Genomic DNA, 11207 nt, shown 5'->3' with positions numbered 1-11207 from the left:
TAAAATTTTTCATTATTTGCTGTGCTTCTTTAGATCCTGTTTTTCCAGAGCAACCCTAATTTCTTCCATAGCTCCAATTTTTTCTTACCCTGACGATCTTTCGGAGGATCTACTCCTGCGAAGAATGGCATTGTCAAAGGATTTAGATTATGAGCCCGCAATAATTTTGATTACGGTTTGAAAGCTGCTAGGATTATATCATGGAGCGAGAAGAATCTTGGGTGGAGATTCTATCGATGCATCAGTCGCATGGTTAGATGCTGAAGTCTCCATCATTTTTATTTTTTAAAAATTTTTATTGATTTAATTTTTTTATGATTTGAATGTTCAGTTAGCTGGTGCGGTTGCAATTTCTGGAGATGGCATGATCCTCCTATCAGAGATGATCGTGTGAAGGATTAGATTCTAGAGCTCCATTGGATGAACATTATCTCAGTTCAAGTTACAGATGATGAGAAAGGCTTCACCTAGAATGACACATGGGATTTCAATAGTTCAGTCTAGTCAGAGTTGCATTGATAATGAGTTTGAATTTTATAAAGAGAGCTTAGAGGCATGCAGAATGGAATTGGCAAGTTGCCAAATGCAGAAGAAGAAGTATCAATGGTGTTTGTACTTATGTTATTATTCTGTTATGGATGGTCCTGAGTGTTGAAGACAAAGCAAAGAGCAACTCTCTCTATCGTAGTAAAACTGATGTTGGGGTGTAATACTGATTTTGTTCAGTTACGTAATACTATTTTGGATTTTAATAGTATTTCTGTCAATGTTATGAATATGTATTTCCAAACATTGCAACAATGCAGATTGTTTTGATTTATTGAGATATGTATTTTGATAATTGTTCATTGAAATATTGAACCTTAACATACTGATAACATGATGAAACATTAATCTACATATAAAACCTGTAAGATTCTGAACAATAAATTATTCTGAAAATATATCATTCACAATATCAAAGTATCATATTTCAAACAAAAAAACCTGCACAACAGACTATGATGAAACAAAATTTTCTGTTAAAATAGCCTATTTGATATCTGAAACAACAAAAGATTTTCAAACCGGATACATTGGCATGAAACAAAATATCCTATTTGAATACCAAAACAAATAGTAATCCTAGCAGGTTGGATTTTGAATAGTGCTAGAATTTTGAATAGTGCTTTCCAAAACAAAATAGTCTATTTATTTAAATACCAAAACAACAAAACATTTACACAACTCTAGTCTTTTTGCCTTTACTTGGATTTTGAACAGTGCTCTTTATCCAGGCCTTTCTGACTATCAGGATTAACAAATAAGAGTGTCAGTGCTTTGTCACATGTTTATGCATCCAAAACATATACAGTTACACTTACATTTAGTATTCTCAGGCTAGTTGACTCATTTTGGTAAAGTCCATCCCTGTGAATGTAGATGCAGATGGGCCTTGTCCACTATTAATCTGTCATGAGAAACACTCAATAAATAAGAATACCGACATACATGAATTGCATACACATAATGTCAATTAAATGATTACTACTGGCTCTATTGTGTTGGATGCTTAGGACATCTCTTTTTGTTATGTCCCTACAGGTTACACACAAAGCAAGTCATTTTCTTTCCTTTCCTAGATAGCTTTGTCTTTTTATAACCCTCAAAGACTTCTCTCTTCCTATTCTTTTTAGGTCTTCCGAGCATTGTTTGCTTCAGTGGTGGCTCAATGGGTTCAAAAGCACCCCTTTCCCAATGCTCTCTTCTAGGAATTGGGTTAATAACATTGTCATAAGTTTTGATGTAAGTTTTTTTTTTGAATACCAATGAGACAAAAAGTGTTGAGGGTCATCACCTACATCGAGTATGGGTTTATAACAAAAAGAGATAAGTTTTGATGTAAGTTTCTTTCAAATACCAATTAGACAAAGTGTTGGAGGTCATCATCTGTATAGAGTATGGCAACCACTGCATGGTCACATGAAACACCATTAAGGTCCCATCTCCTACATGTACATGATTTTTCTGATACGTTGACAACATGAGCCACATATCCATCTTTAACCTCATAAAGATGGTGACCATTCTAGTCCACATCCCATGAGTGATCTTTGCGTGATCTTCTCATGCTTCTTTAATACTTTTGGAATATAATTATGTGATCACCTCAATCCCTCATCCTTTCTATGATTCATTCTCACCATAACATAGTTCCTCATAACCTCAAGCATTATAATGATAGGTTTACCCTTAGACTCCACTAATACAGAATTGAATGCCTCACACATGTTATTATCTATCACCTCATATTTAGGATAGTTTTAAAGAATGCTTGGCACCAGTGAACTGGATCATACAGCTGCAGCAGCTTTAGTTGTCTTTCTTTGCTCATCACCTTTAGAAGTTCAATGTTCTTCTCATATTCTGGACCATTACGAGATTTTGCACATGCCCAAAATTGCGTCTTCAAATCAAGGCCCCTAAAGTCCTTTCCCCATCTTGCATAAATGTGTCTTGCACACATTCTATGTTGGACCTATGGAAGCACTTCCCCTGTTGCACTAATGAGGTCCTGTAATAAAACACTACAACATAAATTAGTCATACAAAAAAGCATAGTAGACATTAAGGTCTCATATTAAACTTAATCAATCATACCTTTTGCATGTCACTTATAATAGTCTAGCCTGCACCATCATTAAGCCTCAAGTCATCTCTTAGCAATTGGAAGAACCATAACCAATTGTTAGTGTTTTAACCCCTACAATAACCCAAGCAATGGGGAAATTTGGTTATTCCTATCCCTACCAACTGCAATTAACAACTCACCTTACACATCCCTTTCAAAAAAGCTCCATCAATATCATTAAGTGGTTTACAACCTTTCATGAAGCTAGACTTACATCCCTTAAGGCATAAGTATATTCTTTTGAATTTGGTTTGTTAGCTTCAGTCACTCTTAGAGTGTCTGGTACAACAGTACTTCTCTGATTCCTTCTAAGAAGTTCTTCAGCATAAAATCTTAACAATCCAAACTCTTCCACATACCTTTTATGAAGTTCCTTTTATATTATTAGTTTTGCCTTCCTACATTGGGTCAAATTGACTTTTGCATTCAATTGCACCCTAGTAAGTTTTGAAAGTAGCCTTGACTTAATTATGGGCATCTCTGATATGAGCATTTTGTACTAATCTGCTATGACTTTTGATATTACCTATCTATTCTTATTAGTAGTCTCACATGTATGCTCATTATGGTAGGTTTTCACCGTGAAGGTATTGTTGTTTCTCTTATAGAATGCATATATCAACCATTTATGCTTCTCATTCTTACAAACAGCCCTTACTCTCCATGGTTCATTCTTCTTGTACCTCAGAGCATACCTCCTAGTAATGGAATAATTATGAAGTGCCTCTTTGAAATCATGCACATTTCTGAATGTTTGCTTAAGAAAAAAGTTAGTTCCTCTAGTATCAAATGAATACATGTAGACCTCATCCTTTGTGCATGGTCCCCATCAAAATTCATGTCATCATAACTTTCAGAATCTGAAGATGTAATATAATCACTATGGTCTTCTTGATGCTCTTCAATAAGCTTATCTCTAACATCTCTTACTCTAGGTCTGAGAAATTATCCAGCTCTTGCATTAACTGTTCAAGTGTTTGAGTATTTGAACCTCTCCTACTATGGCTATGTGTACATGGTCTCCCACCAGCTACACACTCATCTCTTGCTTCATCAATATTTTCTTCTTGACAAGCTTGTCCACCTTCTTCTTGGACTCCCTCACACCCAACATCAGTCTCCATGTCAACATCACAATGACCATCACCACTCTGATCATCCTCAGCATAGTAATGAATCATCCTTGTCAACAGATGAATCATCCTCAGATGCACCTTCCTTCAAATTTTTCAACCTTTTCATATGTGCTTTAAGCTTCTTTCTGATGAAAATAACTCTGTATTGTCATCATCTGTATGACCCTCTACAGGCTCAAATCATTTTCACTATCTTCCTCTTCATTTTCATCTTTATGTTGAACTTCTTTAACATGAACACCTTCATCTTCATGTTCATGTTCATCATCACCTTGGTTAACAATAGCATCATGAACATCTGCATGTTCACCATGTGCATTATCAAGAGGAGTAAGGAGCATGTAAGTATTGACTTCATTAAGAACTATAACATAATCATCTGGATCCTTCACACCATGTTCTACATATACGTCCACACTCCATGGTTTCTCTAAAATTATGGAAAGCTCATTTACAGTTATATCATTGTATACCATTTGTAATCCATTTTTCAATGTCTGCCTAGGTATGAGATAGAACACCTTAGTAACTGTGGCCTTTGTAACTTCATTAGCATATCCAACAGTTCAAAATATGACAGCCACTCTAGATCAACATCCCATATTGAGCTTCTGCCACCAACATACTTTAGAAAATCTGGATCTTCCTAGACAAAATTTCTAAAAACTGTAGCATTGTGACAACCCTGTTAGATGTATGTCCTAAAATCAATATGGCTGATCTATTATAATAAAGCTAGGATAAATTTTATACTTAATACATTGATTTGATCAATAAAAGAGCAAGTTTAATTTTCATTCAAGAGTGATGTATCCTTGAATCGTCCATGAAATTAATATTTTGATACATATTTTTAAAGTATTAAAAATTAGAGACATGTATTTAATTCTAAATACTCTGATTATAGTATCATCATGAGGATGCTGATCGATTCGAATAGACCGAACACAGATTGCTTTCTTCAGGATAGATGAGTCTCTGGTCTACAATGCAGAGACACTGAGTAACGAGTGTGGTAGTTATAAGAGAATAACTAGTACTGAGCATGACCATATGAGAGATCACTTAGATTTCTACTCATCATCAGTGATTATCTCGATACTATAGTTGTGTGAATGATCTTTTATCTGGATGGTATGACTGCTCGCAGTGAGACTGCTGAGTTTGACTGACACATAAACATGATCTCAATGAGTCTTGTAGTGGATGTTGGTGATAGTTGGTCTACTGTAGGAGTAGAATGTGCATCAAAATGGAATCTATCATCTTGATAGAAAGGAGTAGTCCTATAGGATTTTGAGAGACTAAGTTCGAGAGTCTGTGGCTACAGCAGTGTGATTGATAGAAAAAAAATTATAAGAATTATAATTAAATTTGAGCTAATCAAATATATCGTGTGACTGATGATGAGGTTTGATGATTTATCCATGATCTGCCATCTAGTGGGACTCATGATAGAGGGACTGAATCACAAGTGAACTACACCTTGAGGTTCTTTTTCGTTCTACTGGATTGCCACTACATACTGCTAGATGTCACTGATGGATTGTGAGAGCTCACTAGGGTTGATCAAGATCGATAATCCTTGATGAGTTAGAATGAAATTGTTCGATCCACTGAAAAAAAGTTTAATGATACTATAATAGAGATCATTGTATATCTCACTATCCGATAGAATTGAACTGATGGAATCACACAATAAAGAGATTAGATTTAGAATAAGCAATTGGGCTTATGAAGTCTCAATTGGATTTAGAAAAATCTATTGGATTCAGGATAACCTTGCTAGCACATGGTTGGATCCAATTTTTTTTATATATTTAAATTTTTTATTTGATAAGATTAATTTAAATTTAATTATCTGTTAATAATCTAATAAATTAGATTCATTGAGTTTCAATTATTGAGTGCCTAAGTTTTGGATCAAATGAATTAAGGGTTCAGTCCTTAATTAATTTTCTTGATAGTTTTCATTGTACGCCACTTGATTTGATCAAGTTGGGTTGTCCACCTATTAGAGGGCATGTGAACCATTATGGGGCATCCTATGGGTGCCATGCTGGGTGTTTTTTGTGGGTGCAAAGCTCTAATAGTTGGCACCTAAAGGATCTCCTAAAGGGAGTCAAATAACTAAAGAAATAAGGATTCCTAATGCAAGTAGGATTTATATTAAGTGGTTGTTTGATTTTGAATAGGATTTAAATCTTATACCTATTTAAAGGATCTTCCCTAAGGTCTTTAGGCACTTCAACCAGCAGCCCCACGCCTCCCTTGAAGAGCCCACGCCCCCTCTTTCTCTTCTCCCTTGGAGATCCAACGCCCATACCGCATCCTCCATCTTCAATGCCCAAAGGTGTTTGGGCGTTCCCTATTGCTTGCTGGTTTTTAGTTCCTGATTGTTTCATAATCTAGAGAAGAAAAGTAAGAGAAGAAGAGAAGAAGAAGAACAAGAAAATGATCAAAAAATTGATTGCGATCTAGACTTCATTTAGATTTGCAGGCTGATTTTTCTTAGAGAAGAAAATCAACATTAAAAAGGTATTTCAAGTTGATCCTGAGTGGATACCCATAGAGGCCGGAACTTGCACGGCTAAGAAGAGCTTCTTCTCTTTCAGATCCAGATTTGAAAAAGAAAATTACGAAACAGGAATATGATTCGATCACATATTCAATTTCAACATATGTTCAATTTCAGTATATAAAGTAAATCCAATAGTTTATATTTTATGCATGCATGATGTAAATTAAAAGATATTTTAATCTTCTATTCCATTATGATATTTTTAAAAAAAAAATTGAAACATACATGCATGCTCCGACATAAAAATTCTAACAAACTCCTCTGAAGCCAAGTAAATAGAGCTCAACTAATTAAAAAAAAATTTCTCGGCCACCCACATTCCAATCTTACTATAATCACATATAATCATAATTAATTAAAAATATTTCCAAATAATACTTTAATAAGCTCGTGATAAACATATTTTTTTTCTGATCTATTATCTGGGGGCCACATTCTTTGGTGTTTGTCGAATTGATCATTGAAATATTGTATTCAATCACCAGAATATTCTGAAACGACAGTAAAATTTTCACTCGTTGGCGGATTTTTAAAAGAACGGCGGACAATAAAATGAAAACGCTTATCTTTGAGACCTCTTTTGATCGTCGAGGCAGAAAATCTTTTTCGATTATCGGATTCTCCTTGTGGCGATGATCGATGGTTTTGCTGAGCGAGGGATATGAAAGGGTAAAAACTTAGAATTAAATGTTTGTATCGTATGATTTTATCCTCAGTCCTCTCAGTCCAACGATCGATTAAAAAAATATTAAAAATATTAAAATATTTTTTTGGATGATTTAAGAGATTAGGATAAAGCTACATCAGCAAACTAATGGGTAGAGTTGATGGAAGGACTTTGTAGGCTGCATATTATAAGTCAAGAGATTTTAACTATAAAACTTTTAGTTAAAAATTGAAAAAGTTGAAAAGCTATTTGCATACTTTTGCCGTTAATAAATATCAGGTCTTGACACGGAAGGCTGGACTCTGTTATGACTAATTCCAATAACATATTTGGCTATGCCCGTCAGATCTATTGGCCAGCATAGGAGCTTAATAAATTACTAAAAAAAAAAGGTCATCCAACCGTCTTTCACGTTTTATTGTTGCATCACTGTATGGCACGAATCAAAATGCAAGAACCAAGGGAGCAATCACAATGCAGCATAACAGTTGGGTGATTTTTTCAGTTTCATCCTTGAGATTTACTAAAGCATTTTTACAATTTCACTAAAGATTGACCCAATGCCTCTACCCCACCACCTTGCATCGTGAACGACTTCATACTAACACCATAGAAAGCTATGCGATAGCCAACTCCTTCAAATTCTCCACAAAGTCCACCATAAATTTCTCCTGCACCCCCTTATCCATCAAGAACTGCTCCAATTTCCTATGATTCTCGCTTACTCTCCTTCCACTCTCCTCTCCAGTCTCCGCCATCACCTTCCTCACAGCCTTGCACACTCCCTCCCTTCCAAACACCCCGTCCTCCTCTCTCCTCTCCACCTCCACCCCAATCTCTAAATCTCTTGCAAACAACGCTGCGTTGAAGTACTGATCCCCCTTCTGTGGCAGCATCACCAGCTGGCACCCTGCCACCACCCCCTCCAACACCGAGCTGAACCCGGCATGACACACGAAGCACCCGACACTCTTGTGCCTTAAAATGTGTTGCTGCTGCACCCACCCAGTATGCAACACACCTCTCCTTTTACCCTCTCCCCGAATCCCTTCGGCAGCTTCTTGCTCAGCTCCTCCTCCTCTTCTCTTCCTTCATTATTTTAGGAAAGTTCAGCACCACAAAGAATGGTAGTCCAGTCATCTCGAGCCCTAGCACCAACTCCTTCACTCCCTCATCACTTAAGAATGTCTCGCTCCCAAATGAGCAAAACACGACGGATTCCTCCGGGAAACCATCCAGCCATCTTGCCCACCGTTCTTCTAGCTCCCCCGAGGGTGGCTCGGGTACAAGGGGACTGGCGAGGAGGAAGGGTTTCTGGAACTGGGACTCAACGTAGTCGATGTACCGGCCTTCAAACTCCGTGCATGTTTTGGCGACAACCGCGGTGCAGCCCTCCAAGCAGGCGACCACACGGTCGTAAACACAAGGGCCATTGTCAAACTTTTTGAAAAGGTACAGGAAGTCGGCCGCTTGGTAGGACGGGATGGTGCTGACCGAGGAGGTGGAGGGGAAGCCATCTGGAGGGTTCTTCAGATCGTCGACCGTGGGGTCCGGGCCGTGGAGGCGGCGGGAGGGGACGGTGTTGTATGCCGTGCAGATAGCAGCGAAGATAGAGAAGAAGAGGGACTTGATGCCGAGGGAGTGAGCGAGGGAGGGGAGCCACTGCATTCCGAAGTCAAAGACGACAAAGTGGGGCCGGAGGTTGCGGAGTAGGGACTCTACCTGGGGCTTGGTGAGGTCGACGGCGAGCTTGAGTAGCTCGGCAGCAGCAGGGGTCATATCGGCGGTGCTGGTGGCCTCCGCAGGGAGGCCAGGGACCCAAGGGAGGTCGAGAGGGATGACAGCGATGGAATGGTCGGAGGGGAGGAGGGTGGTGATGCGGGGAATGTTGCCGGCGATGGAGAGGAAGCTGATCCGGAGGGCGGCGCCGCCGTAGGTGGAGAGCTTGCGGCTAGCTGGAGGAAGGGGCTGATGTGGCCAAAGGCTGGCCAGGGGAAGAGGAGCACATGGAGGGGGCTGTTGCTTGCGGTGCTCGCCATGGTTGTTTGGATGGTCTCGTGGTGTTGGGATGCAATGGGTTTTATTTAAGGCTATGGAAGCGGTGAAGCTGGTCTGACGCATTCATTGTTTGCACATGAAGCCCCCCCCGCCCTCCTCCACCTCCCCCCCCCCCCCCCCCCATCCACGCCCCCTCCTCCACGCCCCACCCCCCACGCCCCCAACCCCAACCACCACCAAACGAAACATCCGGTTATAAAAGTCTCCTTCGCACCTTGGGCCAACTACCAGGCCTCGGTCGGCATCCCATCACCCATCTCGAACAAAAATCATATAGGGCGGGCATTATAAAAGAACATATGAGATGAATTTTATAATGTGTCATGTGTATGTAAATATTAATTTGAAAATATAAATTTAAAAATCAAAAATATTTTTATTGATGGAGTTATTAGTTTCATGATTAAAATATTTCCTTTCTTCTTCATTTTCAGTATATAATGATACATACTCTATGACCATATGATATACACTAAATATATAACTGAGTAATACATACTGTAAGCTTTTTTGATACATACCCAGTAACGATCTAATACACACCTACAACTAAATTGATACATAGTTTACCGAATTTAATTTTATCAGTATAGAGTATATAACTAATTGATGCACATCTAGATAAAGCGATACACAGTTTTTAAAAGGATTTTTTGCGTGTATACCCTTTAAACATTCAAGTTTATATCAATAACCTTTCAAAATTGATATTTATATGTATACCCTCATAAAATATTTGTTTTGCATATATATCCTTCTTTTTTTTTATTTTTTTATATATGTACCCTCATCATTGAACGTCGTTAAAAAATTAATGGTTGAAAATTTAAATGACTGTAATATCCTTTTGGGTAGATGTTCAAAAAGAACATTTATAAGGGTATATATATAAATAGCAATTTTATAAGGGTATTGATGTAAATTTAAATATTTAGAAGGATATACATGTAAAAAATTTTAATTTAATTTTTATCTATTTTATCTAGATGGATTCAAGCCCTCTTACTCTACAATGTAATAATATATTACATAATATAATAATACGATGATGATATTATATAATATTTTATATATTAGAATGCCATATTATATTCTATTTTTATGCAAAAATGGGATGATTATATCCATCTTATAACGACATGATATATCTTATATACTTCATAAAGATATTTTGATAAAAAATTTTAAAATAAAATATAATAAGATTATAAATTTTTATTGCTAGATAATGTCCAAATCTATAACTATGTCCATTCTATACAAATGTACAAGCTATTTATCTAATATCAAGTTTAGATACTTTTTTTAGAAGTATATTATTATACATTAAAGGAAACATGGATGGTCACGATCTGTTTATTTTTTAAATAAAATAATTTTGATCTATCATTTGATAAAAAGATCATTTTATCCATGTAAATTAATAAATTAAGTAAATTTATTATTTTAGTTGTATATATAAATTTTTCTCTATTAGAATAAGAAAAGAATTAACAAACCAAAAAAGATGTATTTATGTGAAGAATTTTTTTGCGTATATATCCTTTTAAATATTCAAATTTATATAAATATACTCATAAAGTTGCTATTTATATATATATATATATATATATACACACACACATATGTATGTATGTATATATATATATATAGACACACACACATACATACATGTGTGTGTGTACACACACACATATGTATGTATGTATGTATATATATGTATGTATGTATGTATGTATATATATATATATATAATAAGAATCCACCAAAACATATGTGTTGGAGTTTTATGATTTCATACGTGCAAAAATTTTTTAAAATAAGTATACAGTGAAATTTAAAATTTTCAGATTAGATCTAATTTAATTTAAGTATGCATAAGATCAAATCTTAAAACCATAAACAGGATCATCATATATGAGATAGGATTCAGATACAGAAATCACATAGAGAAAAATAAATAGAGAACATACCTTAGTATGGATCGATCTTCATCGCAAACTGATAATCATGGATATCTTCTGAAGGTCCCTTATAACCGCACAAGCATCCGACCTCTATGGGTATCCACACGAGATTCTGATCTGATCAAAA

General features: G+C 36.4%; 1 protein-coding gene across 1 annotated transcript; it reads right to left on the bottom strand.

Annotated features, from left to right (window-relative positions):
* Positions 1-7521: 7521 nt before the first annotated feature.
* LOC105035325 (anthocyanidin-3-O-glucoside rhamnosyltransferase) lies at positions 7522-9094 on the bottom strand. The gene is given in 4 exon segments (XM_010910861.3): positions 7522-8079; positions 8082-8156; positions 8159-9007; positions 9010-9094. Coding segments are annotated over 4 exon segments (1416 nt in total). The 3' UTR covers positions 7522-7672.
* Positions 9095-11207: the final 2113 nt, after the last annotated feature.

This window comes from Elaeis guineensis, chromosome 9 (genome assembly GCF_000442705.2).
Source record: "Elaeis guineensis isolate ETL-2024a chromosome 9, EG11, whole genome shotgun sequence".
NCBI lineage: Eukaryota > Viridiplantae > Streptophyta > Magnoliopsida > Arecales > Arecaceae > Elaeis > Elaeis guineensis.
The sequence above is the reverse complement of the archived record's forward strand: the minus strand, read 5'-3'. Positions and strand labels throughout refer to the sequence as shown.